The sequence below is a fragment of the Schistocerca piceifrons genome, chromosome 7 (assembly GCF_021461385.2).
Source record: "Schistocerca piceifrons isolate TAMUIC-IGC-003096 chromosome 7, iqSchPice1.1, whole genome shotgun sequence".
NCBI classification, from domain to species: Eukaryota; Metazoa; Arthropoda; class Insecta; order Orthoptera; family Acrididae; genus Schistocerca; species Schistocerca piceifrons.
Window position 1 is genome coordinate 281,827,649 of NC_060144.1, and position 19,796 is coordinate 281,847,444.

Sequence of the window (19,796 nt, forward strand, 5' to 3'; positions counted from 1 at the left end):
AATGACAGTTCTTGCGTCATCGCCTGGCGTCTGGAGAGGGCCCTCTGTTGGCACCGATGTGAAATAAGCCAGTTGCAGTCCAGCTGCAGTGGTGAACACACTGGCCTGAAATTCTTTAAATAATAAAGACAAGTCCTTTTTTGTGGCATTTTCTTTGCTTAGTAGAGATAACGGGGGTGTGATGCATTATCATGTTGGAATTTGAACTTCCGCCATTTCTGGGGGGGAGGGGGGTTAGGTTAGTGGAGGTAGCCCAAGTGTCATATCTTCCCGCCAAAATCCACCATCTTGGATGATGTCGTGGTGGTGCTCTCTGGTGGCAATGGTATTAACTAAGCCAGTTGGGCTCTGGAGCTGATGGTGGACACATGTGCTTGAAATTAGTTTCATAACAAAGTCTTGTCCCTTTTTCCCGCCATTCTTGGAGTGACGCATTATCATCTTGGAATTTGAAATTCACGCCATTTTTCGGGCCAAGGGGGAGTGGCACTTTCCCGCCAAAATTCAAACTTCCTGCCAAAATCCGCCATCTTGGATGACGTCATCGCCACCATCTAGTATGACGTTATCACCGCCATCTTGGATAACGGTACTTTGGGTTGGTGCCCCCCTTGTTCGAATATGTATGTGTTGTGTCAGTGCAGTTAAAATGCCCAGCTGCTTGAAGAGGTATCTACATAACGACCGTGAGTGAGCACCACATATTAATCTTACTGATCACTGTTGTGCTATAAATACTTTCTAAGTCACAAGTTACCCTAGATAATTATTCCATAAGACATTATGGAGTGGAAATATGCTAAATATGTTAGGAAATTGATTCGTTTGCTTCTAAAATTAACATTTAAACAAAGAGCAAAAGTAGCAGAACTTAATAGTTTCAGAATCTGAGTAATATCATTCTTCCAGTTCAAATTTTCGTCAGTATATACACCCAAAAATTTGGAGCGTCTAACCTATTAACTGACTCCTACTCATGTGCTACATTAATTGTTGGTGGGGCTATTTGTTGTACAGAGCTGAATATCATATGGTTTCTCGAAATTTACGGAAAGTTAATTTTCTGACAACTACTTTCTAGTTCTTCGGACAATATCGTTTACCATCTTTTTTGTTGCTTTTTTCTATAATGACAGCTATAATAATACTGGTATTGTCTGAAAAAAGTGCCACTTCGGCTTGTTGAACATTAAGAGAAAGTTCATTCACACCTATCAGAACTAAGTGTGGACCCAGAATTGAAGCTTATGGGACTCCCTTTGTGATTACTCCCCTGACACTAAAATTTTCTACCCTTTGTAAATTGTTTGAACTATTCAGCACAACCTTTTGCGTTCCGTTTGTTACTTAAGATTCAGACCAGCTGTGCATGGAGCCATCAGTTTTATAAAACCTGAGTTTCTAAGAGAGCAGTGTGGTCTACATAAACACATGCCTTGAAAATATCGCAAAAAATACCAACATGTGAATTTTATTATTTAAGACTTGTACTATATGATGAAAGAATGCATAAATAGCATTCTTAGCTGTGCAATCCTTATGGAATCCAAAATGTGGAATGTTAACTAATTTGTTTGCAGTTGAGTATGAGACTACTCTTGAGTACATTCCCTTTACTGAATATTTTGGATAATGATGTCAGTAAGGAAACTAAACGATAATTGTTTATGCCTGTGTTGTCTCGTTTCTTATGAATCGGTTTGACAATTTCTTATTTTAACCTATATGCAAAAATTCCATTTGCCAGTGATGCATTGCATATATCACTAAGGACATTACTTAATAAGTTGGAACAACTTTTCAGAATTCTGTTAGAAATTCCAAAAACATCACATGAGCTTAATTTTTTTGAGATTTTTAAAATTCTCTTAATTACAGTGAAGGATGTTGGTGGTTGTGCCCTTATAAAAACTGGTTTATTGGATGTCGAAGTAAGTATGTTGGTAGGAAGATTGTACCGATAATTACATGGAATACGTGGAATCGTGTAGCAAAGAAAAATGTTAATCCCCCTACTTCTAGTTGCTTAAAGTTTAGTGGAATGACGTTTTTAAAATATTCCCTTGCTTCTTTGAATTACCCTTTTAATATTATTTTTAATGCTGCACTTACAAAGCTGGCGTTAAAGATGAGTCTGAGACAAGGCAACTAGGATTTAATATAATAAATTATGTAAAGGTAACATCAGAAGTGGCACGGCCGCCCTGTGATTGGCTGGCGCTGCTCAAAAAGTGATGATCTAAGAGAGTGCCATCTGTCCGAGATTCTCTGTCACTAACGAGGGAGGTGTGATAAGCTTCACTGCTAGCGGAAGCATGGTGGGTTTCACTTCTCATGTAAGCCAGGTGGACTGAAGAAGAGGGAGAATTATGTCTCCTTAATACTTGGTTTCTACCCAAAAAACTTAACACGTTTCTGTTGGTATTTAACTCGTAAGAATTTTGCGAATAAAATTGCTGTGGGGTGTGTGTTAAAAGAAGCGACTTGGTAGACGAGCTGACATCTGAAATGCTGTGTGAGTGTTTTTCTGAAGTCGTTAGCAGTGTGGAGGTATTAAACATTAATGTGTAATCTCACACTCCTGGCGATCCAGACATAATACCATACACAATTTTACAAAGTTATATACAAAAATCTTCACTGCCTAGATCGTAATTTACATTACACAATTAAAACATGATGGCTAGTTTTGGTTGTGTGTAGCGATCATCTTCAGATAGTTCAAAGCGTAGATATAGGTAAATATGCACTGAAAAGTGTGAATAGCGAACGTCATCCACAAACATGGATGCATGTTAAAAACAACCGGACTAAAACCACATTCATAATATTGATGTTAAAAGCATCACCAAGGGTGAGCCAGGTCGTAACCCAAAATCTTGTGAGCGCAGGTGAAGTTATCTAGAGGGTGCGGGGGGGGGGGGGGGGGGGGGGGGGGGAAGGGGGCAGTTACGTAAGTAAAAGTGCATCGATCATGCATTTGTAAAATAGGTAATACAATAAGGAAGTTTATGCAATGGCAACCAGAATTAAAAACAGTTTCAAACCCTGGTTGGCATAAGAGTAATCCGATATAAGCCCGCCTGGTTAGCCGCGTGGTCCAACGCACGGCTTTCCGGATTGGGAAGGAGCGGCTGGTCCCTGGCATGAATCCGCCTGGCGGACTTGTGTTGAAGTCCAATGAGCCGGCCAGTCTGTGGATGGCTTTTAGGCGTTATCCAACTACCTCAGCGAATGCGTGCTGGTTCCCCTCATTCCTCCACGTACGTGTACACCACCATAACTAAACGCAAACATAGGGGCTACACTCGTCTGGTGTGAGACGTTCCCGGGGGGGGGGGGGGGGGGGACACCGGAGGCCAAACGGCACAATAACCCTGAAAAAGTGGTTCGGTGTTGGGCGGCGCAGAGGAGTGAAATGGACTGCGGTAGTCATCATAGGGTTGTGGACCACTGTGGCTGCGGCTGGGACACAGCCTCTCTATCGTTTCTAGGCCCCCTGTTAACATACAATACAATACAATCTGACGTAACATATAAAATATCCGTTGTTACACTATCTGTACCCATTGTTGACAGAAATAAATTCAATCAAACTGGACAAGTAAACTGCTACCTTCACTATTGACAATGTTCAATGCACATATACTTGTATTTACCATTTGGATTATCTGAAGATGATTGTTATACACAACTGAAACCAGTGAACATGTTTTAATTGTCGAATTTAAGTTGTTGTCTAGACAACAATAGTTTATATATGCAGGGCAGTCCAATGATCGTGACTGAGCCAAATATCTCACGAAATAAGCGTCAAACTAAAAAACTACAAAGAATGAAACTTGTCTAGCTTGAAGGGGGAAACAAAATGGCGCTACGGTTGGCCCACTAGATGGCGCTGCCGTAGGTCAAACGCATATCAACTGCGTTTTTTTTTAAAATAGGAACCCCCATTTTTTATTACATATGCGTGTAAAACGTAAAGAAATATGAATGTTTCAGTTGGACCACTTTTTTCGCTTTGTGATAGATGGTGCTGTAATAGTCACAAACATATGGCTCACAATTTTAGACGAACATTTAGCAACAGGTAGGTTTTTTAAATTAAAATACAGAACGTAGGTACGTTTGAACAGTTATTTCGGTTGTTCCAATGTGATACATGTACCTTTGTGAACTTATCATTTCTGGGAACGCATGCTGTTACAGCGTGATTACATGTAAATACCACATTAATGCAATAAATGCTCAAAATGATGTCCGTCAACCTCAATGCATTTGGCAATACGTGTAACGACATTCCTCTCAACAGCGAGTAGTTCGCCTTCCGTAATGTTCGCACATGCATTGCCAATGCGCTGATGCATGTTGTCAGGCGTTGTCAGTGGATCACGATAGCAAATATCCTTTAACTTTCACCACAGAAAGAAATCCGGTGACGTCAGATCCGGTGAACGTGCGGGCCATGCTAAGGTGCTTCAACGACCAATCTACTTGTCGTGAAATATGCTATTCAATACTGCTTCAACCGCATGCGAGCTATGTGCCGGACATCCATCAGGTTTTGCTTTATCACATAAAACTTGCTGCTCAATCATTGCTGTGCCTTCCAGCCATTGTCATGCAGTGAAACATCTTGTAGTAACATCGGTACAACATTACGTAGGACATCAGCATAAATTGTACCATTTAGATTGCCATCGATAAAATGGGGGCCAATTATCCTTCCATAATACAACACCATACATTAACCCGCCAAGGTCACTGATGTTCCACTTATCGCAGCCATCATGGATTTTCCGTTGCCCAATAGTGCATATTATGCCTGTTTACGTTACCGCTGTTGGTGAATGACGCTTCGTCGCTAAGTAGAAAGCGTGCAAAAAAACTGTCATCGTCGCGTAATTGCCCTTGTGCCCAGTGGCAGAACTGTACACGACGTTCAAAGTCGTCGCCATGCAATTCATGGCGCATAGAAATATGGTATGGGTGCAATCGATGTTGATGTAGCATTATCAACACCGACGTTTTTGAGATTCCCGATTCTCGCGCAGTTTTTCTGCTACTGAATTGCGGATTAGCCACGACAGCAGCTGAAACACCTACTTGGGCATCATCATTTGTTGCAGGTCGTGGTTGACGTTTCACATGTGGCTCAACACTTCCTGTTTCGTTAAATAACATAACTATCCGGCGAACGTTCCGGACACTTGGATGATGTCGTCCAGGATACCGAGCAGCATATATAGCACTCGCTCGTTGGGCATTTTGATCACAATAGACATACATCAACGCGATATCGACCTTTTCCGCAATTGGTAAATGGTCCATTTTAACACGGGTAATGTATCACGAAGCAAGTACCGTCCGGACTGGCGGAATGTTATGTGATAGCACGTACTTAAACGTTTGTGACTATCACAGCGCTATCTATCACAAAGCGAAAAAAGTGGTCCAACTAAAACATTCATATTTGTTTGCGTACTACACGAATATGTAATAAAAATGGGGGCTCCTATTTTTAAAAACGCAGTTGATATCCGTTTGACCTATGGCACCGCCATGTAGCGGGCCTACCATAGAGCCATCTGGTTTCCCCCTTCAAGCTAGACGAGTTTCGTTCTTTGTAGTTTTTTCGTTTGATGCTTATTTCGTGAGATATTTGGCCTAGTCACTATCAATGGACCACCCTGTATAAAGTAAAATTGCATCTGTCATCCATTATATGCATTTGTGATACAGTTCCGTTATTCTTGGAATAGGAACGTATTACTAGTCTAACTGGGCTAGTCTCATTTTATTGCTATCAACAACGAGTTCACATAATATAACCAGGGCTATTTTTTACTTTAATTTTCGTATATTCCATTATAACCAGTGTCTCCTTCCTGATGATGTCAGGCTTCACGACTCATACTACTTTTCATGTGTTTGTCGTATTTTCAGCCAACTTCCTCTCGATGTGTGTGAGCCGCTGAGTGCAGGATCCAACATAGATATTATCAGCTGCACTAAGGCTCTCCTCACCCCTCACCCAAGCCATGTTCGTTTTCTTTCTTTTTTTTTTTTTTTAATTCGGTTCGTCGTACTTGAGTTGCTACAGAGAAAACTTGCTGTTTTGCTAGATCACATAAAACTTGCTGTTCAATCGTTGCTGTGTCTTCCAGCCATTGTCATACCTCAAACTGACGTACATACATTAGCAAAAATAACTTCTCGAAATACAGACTCACTGAGAGAGGAGGCAGGCGCTGTTTCCGCACACGTATAATTACGTACTGTTAGAGACGTGTGGAGTGACACGCTCCCCTTGCCGGCAGAACCTGGACGCGCTGCACGACCACCTGGGCACGCTGTACCCGGGCATGAGGGCGCCGTCGTTCCGCTGCACGGAGCGGCCCGAGGATGGCGCGCTCGTGCTGCACTACTACTCCGACCGGCCGGGGCTCGAGTACATCGTCATCGGCATCGTCAAGGTACTCCTCTACACAGCGGATCCGTCGCCAAAATGAACAGTGGAACCAGCGGAAAAATGATCCTATCGGTGCACAAAAGAGATGAATATGCTCCTGTTTAAAAGACTCTGGCTGCAAAGTGGGCTGTCAGTTGCCAGAAATTTTGGCATTCGAACGTATTCGCGCTCTTTTTAACATTCAACTCACCGCTCAGTCGCTGATGCTCCCCTAACTGTATCTCGCTGACAACCACTAGTCGATAGCTGTAAGTCGCTGATACCCCTCTACTCCCAGTTGCCCATACTCACTCACTCATTCAGCCCAACTAATTGTCATTACCTCTTTTTGTCTCTCTCACTATCACTGTCTCCCTCTTGCCTTCTCCTACTGCTACAGCCTCTTTCATTCCTCCCCACTGCTGCTGTCTCTTTTCACTGTCCCTATCTCTTCCTCTTTGTAACTCTGTCCCTAGCACTATTCTGTCACTGACGACTATGTTCCACTCCTATTGTGTCCCTTCTCTTTCCCTCAAACTGCTGCTCTCTGCTTCGGACTCCCTGTAACGCAACCACTGTCTAGTATCTTCCAGTATTTATTTCGTTCTCTTTCCCGCTACCACTGTCTCCTTTTCTCACTCACTCCATCTTTAGGCCACGGGTGGCCTACCGGGACTATCCGACCGCCGTGTCATCCTCCGTGGAGGATGCAGATAGGAGGGGCGTGGGGTCAGCACACCGCTCTCCCAGTCGTTATGATGGTATTCTTGACCGAAACCGCTACTATTCTGTCGAGTAGCTCCTCTATTGGCATCACGAGGCTGAGTACACCCCGAAAAATGGCAACAGCGCATGGCAGACCGGATGGTCACCCATCCAAGTGCCGACAACGCCCGACAGCGCTTAACTTCGGTGATCTCACGGGAACCGGTGTAACCACTGCGGCAAGGCCGTTGCCAGGTCTCCTTTTCTCACACCATAAAAATGCGCGAGTATGTTCGCAAGCCAAAATTTTTACGAAGATTTTTAAAGGTGGTAATGAACTTATAATGATGCAGCTGGTGCCCTACTTTTCAGACAGTCTTTTAAACAGTAGAATATTCACCTTTTTTGTACTCCGATAGGAGTACTAATCCGTTGGTTCCCGTCTGTTCACTGCTACAGCAGGGCATGTTACTCATACGAAAAGAACTTTGTGGGTCAGTAATATTTTGATAGTTTACTCACGTCGAATTAGAATAATGCTGAACTAATTTTACACTTCACACCAGAATTTACGAGCATAGAAATTTCGCTTGTGCTTCAGTACTACAATATGTGGTTCCCAGAACCCTTCTAATGATAATGGAGACACTTTACAGCATATTTCTCCATTCATTTTTATAAACCACGTTTTCGCCTCACATTGAGTTTTTCCCCTAGAAGTAAGATAATTTTAAACACTATATTTCGGAAACGAATGAAGATACCAAGGAAATCTTCAGGTCATAGAATCTGTGGCTCAGTTATGGTACCCAAAAATCATGTTTTTGAGGTGTTTCTCGATAACGGATAAAAATTTTGGGAAGAAAAGGATGCACTTCTAGATAAACGCTTTGAGAAAATACAGTTAAAATGTTTGCCATTTGCTGTGTTTCGATAGCTAGACATACGCTGTTGGCAGCGGGGGATTCTCGGTAACCGCGCATGAGTTGATAACTGGTGCCTCTATAAGCCCCTTACGACGCACAGTAGATGACACGATGTTAGAAGAATCAAACGATTTGCTCCATTTGCTTAAGCTGGAGGAAGTGTGCAATATGGAAACTTTGACCCTGTACTGTAGGGTGATTAGTGTAAGGCAATACTTCTGTTGGGCTTATAAATGGTCTCTAGCCCAAGGGATACCCAAAACACCTGACCTTACCCTTTTATCACCAATAGAGCCCGAGATACGAACCCCGGAAAAATCCCGTTGTTATGCCCGGCGAATTGGAATATATTGCTAGCGTTTGCCTTCGCAGACGTACCGATTACAATGGGAACATGTTTCGTTCATGTTTAGGGTGAATGCCTACAAGTCCAAGCCTCAGAATACTTAACTACAGAAGTTCACAAAATACTGTTCCAGAATCAGTTTCATAAGACAATTTAGTCATAAAAATATCTTTTCAGCAACACAGAAGGTTATAAATTGTATAGATGGATACATGTGTGTCTATATATGTGTCAACGAACACTTTTCTTTGTAGTCTCTACCCCGTATCATCATCGAGATTCCATGATCATTATTTAATTTGGTGACGTTAATGGCGGAGGGAGGCTGAATGCCCTTTCTGTCGCCAACCGTCTCATTCAAGGGACGGAATTACATTACCCCAACTGTCTACGTCTAGCGTTACCCGATCTGATTCAAGGGAAGTCAAGACCTATGTGACAAACAAACAAAAACCTGAATGAAACAAAAATTAATGTGAGGCATTCAATGACCTCAAAAGTAAAATTTTGTCAACCGATCTGAGTAAAAACCTTTAGAGGTTTTAGACTTAAGCAAAAGCAATGAGAGGTTATAAATCATCTACTCATTTACTCAGAGACCGTATTGGCACCGAAACAGAAGATAACAGGGAGAATACCGAAATACTGAATTCAGTATTGCAAAATTGTTTCACTGCGGAAGATAGTAATACGGTCCCTCATTTCAAGCATTGTACTGTCGAAATGGCAGTTATTGAGATAACCGATCGTGGAAAAGCAGCTAAAATCGCTCAATAGTGGAAAGGCATCAGGACCAGACGAGATACCTATGAAAATGGAAATGAGCGTTTGGCGTCATTGGTGGGGAGGCCCCTTACGGGGCAGGTCCGGCGGCCGTGGTGCAGGTCGTATTACATTCGGCGCCACATTGGGTGATCTGCGCGCCGGATGGGGATGACATGATGATGAAGACAACACAACCCTGAGTGGAGAAAATCCCCGGCCCAGCCGGGAATCGAACTCGGGCCCCTTAGAACGGCAGTTCGTCACGTTGAAAATTCAGCTATAGGGGCGGACGAGATACCTATAGGTTTCTACAAATATTATGAGAAAGAACGTCCTCCCCTACTGTCAGTAGTTTATCATTGATCGCTGGGGCAACGAAGGGTACCTAAAGACCGTGAAAAGGCTTAGATCATGTCTGTTTTCAAGAACGGTCGTAGAACACGTGCGCATAATTATAGACCTACATGGCTGACGTCAGTCTGTTGGAGAATTATGGAATATGTTTTATACACAAGGGTTATGAAGTTTTTGGAGAGCCAAAAAGTAATCCCCTCTATAAACGCCAACATAAATTCCGCAAACAGAGGTCTTGCGAAACTCTATCCGCTCTGTTCCCCCTTAAGATCCATAGCGGTGTAGATAACGGCTCACAGGTAGATGCAGCGTTCATTGATTTCAGGAAGGATCTGACACAATTCCGCAATGCCGTTTAGTGAAAAAAATTACTAGCTTCTCAAGTGTCAGACTAGGTTTGCGACTGTATTCAAGACAAGGCATCCTAGCAGATGCCACTCAGTTCGTCTCTCTTAATGGAACATTATCGTCAGACAAAAATGTAATTTCCGGAGCACCGCAGGGAAGTGTGATAGGACCTTTACTGTTTACAGTGCATGTAGATGATGAGGTAGAAAGCGTCGGAAGCTCTTTAAGACTGTTCGCAAATTATGCGGTTGTCTGTCAGAATGTAGCAGTGCCAGGAGACAGTGTCTATTTGCAGAGTGACCCGCAGAGGGCTGATGATCAGGGGTGCAGGACCTGCATGTGACCCTGAACATAAATAACTGTAACACGTTCCGCATACAAAGGAAAAGAAAGTCACTATTGTACAACTATGCTATTGATGAGAAACTGCTGGAAACACCACCTGTCGTAAAACATCTAGGAGTAACTATTCAGAGCGACATTAAGTGTAATAACCACTTAAAGCACAGCGATACCATACTGAGATTCATGGGAGGAATCTTAAGGGAACGTGTCTCATCCACGAAGGAAACGACGTACAAGGCGCTTGTTCGACCGAATTCTTGAATAATGTTCCTCTGTGTGGGATCCTTACCGAGTGGTACCGACAGAGATGGGGAAGACCCAACGAAGAGCGGCAAGCTTCCTCTCGGGATCGTTTAGTCGGGGAGAGAGCGTTAGAGAGATGCGTAACGAACTCCAGCGTCACACATTAAAAGAAAGGCATCGTGCATCACGGGAAGATTTACTATTGAAATTTCGAGAGAGTACTTTCCGGGAGGAATGGGAAATCATATTACTCCCTCCCATATGCATCTCGAAAAATGATCACGAAGAGAAAATTCGAGAAATTAGAGCTAATACAGGCGCTTACCCACGAGCCATTTGTGAGTGGAACAGCGAAGAGGGGGACCAGTTAGTGGTACCTGAAGTGCCCTCTGACATGCACCTTTAGGTGGCTTGCGGAGTGTGATATAGATATTTGCGAATCCTAAAACTGATTGGGGGGGGGGGGGTCGTATAAGTACTGCGGAACCTCGAATAACTGCATTAAATGAAACCGCGCGTCAACCGGATTATGAAAAATCCAGATAATCCGGTAATTCAGAAAAAATTAGAATGCAATTGGTTAACTGCCATAAACTTACATACTGTACTTATTTTCACGTAAACACACAAATTATACTTTATTTTCACGTGAACTTTGAGCACATACCAGAAATTCAACAACATTTCTTACAGTGAAACAAGCAGTACGTTAGATTTGAGCCAGATTCGTACACCGCTTATGTATTGTACGACCAAGTCGACATTTCACCTCCTTAGTTTCGAAGAAATTGTTTCCTTTTTGCGCTACGAATAAAACATCGTTGAAGAGGTGCAGCAACCTTTTCAGTAGTTGCAGAGGCCACAGGCTAGATGATTGAGTGAAATGGCCTTGTAACATAAACCAAAACAGCGTCGTTGTGGTGGTACTGTGAACGACTGAAAGCAAGGGGAAACTACAGCCATAATTTTTTCTTGAGTTCATGCGGTTTTACTGTATGGTTCAATGATGATGACGTCCCCTTGGGTAAAACATTGCGGAGGTAAAATAGTCCACCATTCGGATCACCGGGCTGGGACTGCTCAGGAGGACGTCGTTATCAGGAGAAACAAAGCTGTTCTACGGATCGGAGCGTGGAATGTCAGATCCCTTAATGGGGAAGATAGGTTAGAAAACTTAAAAAGGTAAATGGATAGGCTGAAGTTAGATATAGTATAAATAAGTGAAGCTCGGTGGAAGAAGGAATAGGACTTCTGATCAGATGAATACAGGGTTATAAATACCAAATCAAAGGAGTAATGCAGGACTGGTTAAATAATGAATAAAAATAGGAACGCGGATAAGCTACTACGAAGAGCATAGTAAACGCATTATTGTAGCCAAGACAGACACGAAGCCCACGCCTACCACTGTAGTACAAGTTTATTTGCCAACTGGCTCCGCAGTTGATGAAGAGATTAAAGAAATGTGTGATGACATAAAAGAAGTTATTCACATAGTTAAGGGAGACGAAAATTTAGTAGTCATGGGGGACTGGAATTCGACAGTAGGAAAAGGAAGAGAAAGAAAATCAGTAGGTGAATATGGACTAGGGATAAGGAATGAAACAGTAGGCCGTCTGGTAGCATTTTGCACAGAGCGTAACTTAATCATCGCTAACACTTGGTTTAAGAATCATAAAAGAAGGTTTTATATGTGGAGGAGACCTGGAGACACTGAAGTGTTTCAGACTGATTATATAATCGAAAGACAGAGATTGTAAGACATTTCCAGGCGCAGATATGGGCTCTGACCATGATTTATTGGTTATGAACTGTAGATTAAAGCTGAAGAAACTGTAAAAAGGTAGGAATTTAAGGAGACGGGACGTGGATAAACTGAAAGAACCTGGAGTTCTAGAGAGTTTCAGAGGGAGAATTAGGGAGACTGAAAAGAGAAGGGGAAAAGAATACAGTTCAAGAAACATGGGTTGCTTTGAGAGATGAAATAGTGAGGGCAGCACAGGATCAAGTAGGGAAAAAGGCGAGGGGTCGTATAAGTCTTTGGGTACCACAGGAGATACTGAATTTAACTGATGAAAGAAGAAAATATAAAAATGCAGTAAATGAAGCAGGTGAAAATGAATATAAACGTCCCAAAAATGAGATCGACAGGATGTGCGAAATGGCTAAGTGGTAAGGGTTAGAAGACAAATGTGAGGATGCAGAAGCATCTATCACTTGGGGTAAGATACTTGTTTGAGTATCAAGAGCTCAGAAGAAAAACTAGTCTTAAACTAAGAAGTGAAAGCAGAATGGTGGACGGGATATAGAGAGGGTCTATGCAAGGGCGACGTACGTAAGGACAATATTATGTAAATAAAAGAGGACGTAGATGAAAATGAGATGGGAAATACGATACTTCACGAAGAGTTTGACAGAGCATTGAAAGCGCTAATTCGAAATAAATTCCACGAAGTAGACAACATTCCATTAGAGCTACTGATAGCATTGGAAGAGCTATCCATGACAAACCTCTTCCATCTGGTGAGCAGGATGTATGAGACCGGCGAAATACCCTCAGACTTCATGAGGAATATGATAATACCAGTTCCAAAGAAAGAAGGCGCTGACAGGTGTGAAAATTACACTACCAGTTCAACAAGTCACTGTTGCAAAATACTAAGACGAATTTTTTACAGACGAATGGAAAAACTGGTAGAAGCCGACCTCAGGGAAGATCAGTTTGATTTCCGTAGAAATGTAGGAACGAGCGAGGCAATACTGTCGTATTTATCTTAGAAGAAACGTAAAGTAAAAGCAAACCTATGTTTATAGCATTTGTAGACTTAGAGAAAACTTTTGACATTGTTGACTGGAATACTGTCTTACAAATTCTGAAAGTGGCAAGGGTTAAGTACAAGGAGTGAAAGGATATTTACAATTTGTGCAGAACCAGATGACAGTTATAAGAGCCGAGGGGAACGAAAGGTAAGCAGTGGTTGAGAAGGGAGTGAGACAGGGTTGTAGTCTGTCCTCGATGTTGTTCAATCTGTATATTGAGGAAGCAATGAAGGAAACAAAACAAAATTTCGAGTAGGAATTAAAATCCAGGAAAAGAAATAAAAACCTTGAGGGTTGACGATGACGTGATTCTCTCAGAGACAGCAAAGGAACAGTTGAAAGGAACGGACAGTATCTGTGAGAGGAGGATGTAAGACGAACATCGGCAAATGCAAAACGAGGTAACGGATAGTAGTCGAATTAAATCAGCTGGTGCTGAGGGAATTACATTAGTAAATGAGACACTTAAAGCAGTACATGAGTTTTACTATTTGGGCGGTAAAATAACTCATGATGGTCGAAGTAGAGAGGATATAAAATGTAGACTGTCGATGACTAGGAAAGCGTTTCTGAAGAACAGAAATACGTTAACATTAAGTATAGATTTAAGTGCAGGAAGTCTTTTGTGAAAGTATTTGTATGGAGTGTAGCCATGTATGGAAGTGAAACAAGGCCGATAAACACTATAGACAACAAGAGAATAGAAGCTTTTGAAATGTGGTACAACAAAGGATTGTTGAAGATTATATGGGTAAAACACGTAATTAATGAGGAGGTACTGAATAGAATTGAGGATAAGGTAAATTTGTGTCACAACTTGACTGGAAAACAGGATCTGCTGGTAGAACACGTTCTGAGGCATCAAGGGATTACCAATTTAGTGCTGTAGGGAAGCGTGGAGGGTAAAAATCGTAGAGGAAGACCAAGAGATGAATACACAAAGCAGATTCAGAAGAATACCGGGTGCAGTAGCTACTCGGAGATGACGAGGCGTGCACAGGATAGAGCAGCATGAAGATCTGCATCAAACCAGTCTTTGGACTGAAGACCACAACAAATACAAAAGTGTCCCACTGCGTTATTACTTCTGTTTGTATCATGATGTCTTCAGACGGACCGCCAACTTCGTCACTTAATCAGTCATCACTATTGTCGTTGACTGAAGACGAATGAACAATGGTTATATTGTCTTAGAAATGGTACACTGTCATGTCAGTCAGTGGTTTACGTCATTAGTACTTATCTCCAATCATCGCAGAACGTTTAGAAATGGTTCAAGGAACTCCGAAGGGTCGACATTCAGTGTGCAAGTTGCGGCAGTTGACTTAAAGAATCGCTTGTCATAGATTATTCTTCCAGCCTGACACCGAGGAAGTCCCAACTCAAAAAATGTTTTCCAATATTTATTCACTTCCGTCCTACGCAGAGCATATTTATGTCTTCAAATACTAGCAATTTCTTTCTCGTTCATGCCATCTTAGAATCGCTACAAGAGGGAGCAGTACAGTACTGTACAACACTGACATCCTGCCGGAATCTGTGTTTGGCAGTAGTCTGAACTGAAGTTCAGATATTATTTTCATCGACTGTTGTCGTTATTACTTCCAGAGAAACGAGTATTTTACAGTACAGCACTTAGAAAAAAAACATCCTGATTAACAGGAGACTCGGCCTAATAACGCCCAGATTAATGAGAGCCAGATAACCGAGGTAGCACTGAACGTATATTCGCATGCGCATGCGCGTGCGAGAGCGCGTTTCCCTGTGTGTGTGTGTGTGTGTGTGTGTGTGTGTGTGTGTGTGTTTTCCACGATACCTTTGCAACACACACTGCAATTTCACCCAAACTTGACAGACACATGCCTTTTTACGATTTTATTATCCTCTTGGCATTTTTTACTGACAACCATAACAGGAAAAATCCTCTTTCAAGATACATATTCTATACACGTATGTTTATGGTTGTTGACAGGAGAAAGGAAACTTGAAAAATGACTATGGAAAGCTCTGAGCTAGTTTCAGACATCATTGAAAATGAATTACTCTCTAGAAGAAACAGTGAGGCTGGAGAATCGTGGGAGGGGTACAGGTATTGAGGCGAACCTTGCCCCCCCCCCCCCCCCCCCTCCCCAACCCTCAAGTGAGTTCCATGAGAAATTAATAGGGAACGCCTGACATTAGCTTTCAATCTCTTGTTTTGTGTGTTTTTATGGAAGCAAGGTTGAAGAAGCATCAAAGGACGCTCATAATAATCGTCGACCTAACAAAAGCGTTCGACAAAATAAGGTAGTGAAAGTTCTTTGAAATTCCAGGAAAAACAGGAGTGAGCTACAGGGAAAGACGGGTGGTAAACAATCTGTAAAGAAACCAAGAGGGAGCAATAAGACTGGAATACCAAGAACCAAGTGCTCCGATTAAAAATATTATAAGATTGGAATGTAGTCCATCACCCCTACTGTTCAATCTATATGTCGATCGCTTCGTATCCAGCCAGTTTCCACCTTGGAATCGCTCCACATTATTGGGTTTATGATATCAGATTGTTCAAATGGCTCTAAACACTTAACATGTGAGGTCATCAGTCCCTAGACTTAGAACTACTTAAACCTAACTAACCTAAGGACATCACACACATTCATGCCCGAGGCAGGTTTCGAACCTGCGACCGTAGCAGCCGCGTGGTTCCGGACTGAAGCGCCTCGAACCACTCGGCCACAGCGGCTGGCTTTCGATGTCAAATCCAGAAGCCTGGCACATACATCCTAAAAGGTGTGAACCCAGTAGAGCAGCTAGTAAATCAAGCTGCGGAAGCGTTACCCTTCTGATAGGAGGAACTCCGTTTTTACTCACAACCAAAGGGGAAAATTTATTTTTGGTGTCGGATTTTAGAATGTACAGCACTGCTTCGTTTGCCCTGTGTGAAGCATCACAAAACACTTGAATTTGTCAAGTTTGAGGTTTTGTACTGTGCAAGTCAATCCCTCTAGGTACTCTGAATGACTGTACATGAATGAGTTGTGATGTCCAAAACTTCCATCTGGGAACTACGTCTGGACGCAAGATCTCGTCCCAAATGTATGCGTTTAGAGCATGTATCTTGAAAGAGGATTTTTCCTGTCACGGTTATCAGTAAAAAAATGCCAAGAGGAAAATAAAATTTTGCTGTAGTGTGCAGTAACTGAGTTTAGTTGCGAGTCCATCTTGTAACTTATTGGTAATGAGACAGCCATCGAAGAGCACTGAATCTGATTCCGTGTCGCAGTCGAGCCTAGGACTGTAGTATTTTCTTTAACTGATCGCCCTTCCGTTTTCATATGCCCTTTAGTATGTTACAAATTGAAGTAGATTTTTCCATTAGAAGTTTTACTTGTTACAACAGACCTGTCACCTGATAGCATACGGATGTTACTGTGTTGTCGTTGTCGCTGCTGGCGGCAAAGTCTTTCATGAAACTGCTTTTATCTATAAGTTCCGCCTCAATAACATAAGTACCTTTAAACCTTGTTGTCAAATCACATAGCATTGCAGATAAGATAATTGGATTGCATGTGAGGCCAAAAGGTAAACGAGTAAATCTATAAATAACGACGTCATTTGTAGTTAGCTAAATTGCATCTTCTCTCTCGTCGACACGAAACCAGGAAAATCGCGTTAAATCTCTATCCCTTCCATTCAGTGAGAGTTATAATACTGCTTGAGTGCCATCACCAACAATGACCTTTTGATTTATCCTGAAACGAATTAAAGTAAATAGTGTTTCAAGCAACAAATTCCTGAATCTAGTGTGTCATTAAGTAACGGTGAATCTTTTTCTTGAGATGAAGCATCAAATGCAAAACTCCATTTTGTAATTACCAGTCTTTCCCTTTTCACTGCGTGATGAAGAAGTATCCTGCATACTGATGCTTTCAACGCACTCATTTTGAATACAAAGGAACATCTGTGACTAATACATCTCGCAAACATGAACGTTATTAGAAAACTTTCTTCGTAACGACGTAAAACGTCTTTCTACGTTGCAACGAGGAGAAAGGATCATATCTTTGTTTCTTAGTAACGAAACCACCTTCCTGCCTTCCACCATTTGGAATGTATCATGGAAGTTCTGCAGAACGGCGGCATGTTTCGATGAGAGTGATCGTTCTTGTTCTTTCATCCGCATCAATTCGAAGATCTAGAAGCGACGAACGTTCTTGTCTAAGGACGCCGAATCTATTGTTTCCGATGCCCAGAAAACCACAGCACCCATAAAATGTCAAACCAAATATTCTATCATCTGAGTGTTTGTCCATGATCTGGCCAGCACCCATCGGAAACTCTTTACGAAAATTATTGGATGAGGCCCTCCTTTCTTATCTGGTATGTAAACATGTAATTAACGATGCTTTAGAAAACTTTCTTGCATCGATATTGTAAATAAAGCATTCGCCGACCCCACGTCGCCCTGCGAGTAGTCTGTATACGGGTTTGATCATGCATTACTTCCCGATTCAACATTTCAAGTTCCGGTGAAGCGATGTATATTCATTGTTGCTGCTGACTCTCACTGTCAAAAGCTAGCCTGCATTATTGCGTACAGCGGATAGCTCCTATTGTATCTTATTTACGTGAGTTTCCACACCTTGTTCCCATCTCGGAAGTTCACATGTTAGCGTACTTTTAATTTCAACTAATTCTGTTTTGACTTCATAGTTATCTTCTTTGGGATGGTCATAACATCTGCGTTTGAGTTTTGTATTACTGTACGCTATTCGTTTTTTAATGTATCATTAAGTTGGGCATCTTTTCTACGCAACCAGTAAACAAAATTGATGTTAATACCATTTGTGCAGTTAGACACTCGATAACTTATTCATGTTTGTTCTGTAACAAGGCGACAAACTCATCGTTCATCTGGTTATTTTGGGAAGGTATCTGTCGTAAAGAATTTTGTAACTCAGACTGGCTATCCTTCAGTTGTTTTACATCGGATTTCTGTTGCATTACAGATTCTTGTAAACCTTTACACACAAGTTTGAAATTTTCTAACTCATTCGTGTCTTTTTCTAGACTAGCTTTCAGCCTAGTAAGTTGATAGGATTGCTCTTCTGCTAAACGCTTAATATCGTCACTCCTTTTCTTCTCGATACGTATACTAGTTAGCAAAGTTCGCTCATTAACAGACCGATTAAAATATTCATCCATCTGATTTTGAACACGCGTACTGATGTTTACAGTTGGTTCCTGTTCCTCAGCAAGATGGATAAAACTTTTCTGTATCATTGTGGCTAGTCCTTTACATAGCTGAGAAAAAGGGACCTGACACGGCACATGGTAAGTCAATGTCTTCTTCGGATTCCCTCGGTAATCTACGTTACTCACAGCAAAAATGGCTCCTTCGATTTGTTGATCGGGAGTCTGCTGACCTGTAGCTGTGTACTACTTACTAAAAAGGAAATGGGATTATCTACTTTGGGAATCCTATTTTCCAAGCACAAAAATTCCTATCTCTTAACATGGGTTTCCTTACCTGGAGATTGTAATCTATTTTCGCGTTACATCTTGATTTCTTTGTGATGATCTTTCTCTCTTCCTTCGCCTTTTTATGCTTTGCTGGATTTTATTGTCTCTAAGAGGTTTGGATACTTGAAACAGAATATATAATACAATTCCAAAACATGAAATTTTACGATCTAAATATACAATAGAAGAATTATATTCCTTCTTTTTATTGGCTGTCCTTATCTCAGGTCGCCAATTTAAGGTCACCGCCTCTATTGAAATGAATTGAAGTTACATAAAGTAACTGAAATGAAAACATTAGTTATCTTTAAATCCTGTATTGAAATAATTAGCAATGACGGCAACGTTAAAAGCAACTGGAGCATCTTTTAATGAAATGTGGTTTCTTTGATTCTACTATTGACGCTCTTACGTAAATTATTAAACAATTTCAGTAACAACTTTAAAATAGCTACTTCCCACAGTTAGCTTGTAAAGCAGTTCTTCTGGTAATCTATAAATTGAGCGTGAAATTGCATCTTTCCGTAAAAAAAATGTAATTTATAACCGGACTTCGCAATGTAAATTTGATTACAGATTCTGTTGGTATTTAAAGACTAAATATAGCTGCATATGAAATGGCGCTTAAAAATTACGAGGGCGAAAAGAAAAGCCTTTGTACTTAATTATTGTACACTTACTAATCTTGCAAGGTAAAGAGTGGTATTTTAAATAAAATAAATTGTTATTCTTCAACTTCTCCCGGCTTATTTTCATTTCATTTTTGATGCATCCTGAATGTAGTGGGAGGCATGTATCTAGTGACCTGAAGTTACATGATCATGGGCTAGTATTCAGTATTTTAGTATGAACTTACAGTGCATGTGAATTTATGCTATCCTACTGTCATTTTGTACGAACTATATTCATGAATTCCCTCAGTTTCCAACGTACTTTTCGTTGGAATGCTATCGATACGTTAAAAGTTAACTGTTCTTTCTAACTGTTTCTC

The 19,796-nt window shown here is 41.4% G+C and overlaps 1 protein-coding gene across 1 annotated transcript in view; it reads left to right on the forward strand.

Annotated features, from left to right (window-relative positions):
• The window catches only part of LOC124805068 (guanylate cyclase soluble subunit beta-1), a 214,547-nt gene that overhangs the window by 61,981 nt on the left and 132,770 nt on the right, over window positions 1-19,796 (forward strand). Inside the window, exon 5 of the mRNA XM_047265492.1 lies at window positions 6,321-6,476. Coding sequence (XP_047121448.1) covers window positions 6,321-6,476 — 156 coding nt within the window. The remainder of the gene's footprint in view (window positions 1-6,320; window positions 6,477-19,796) is intronic.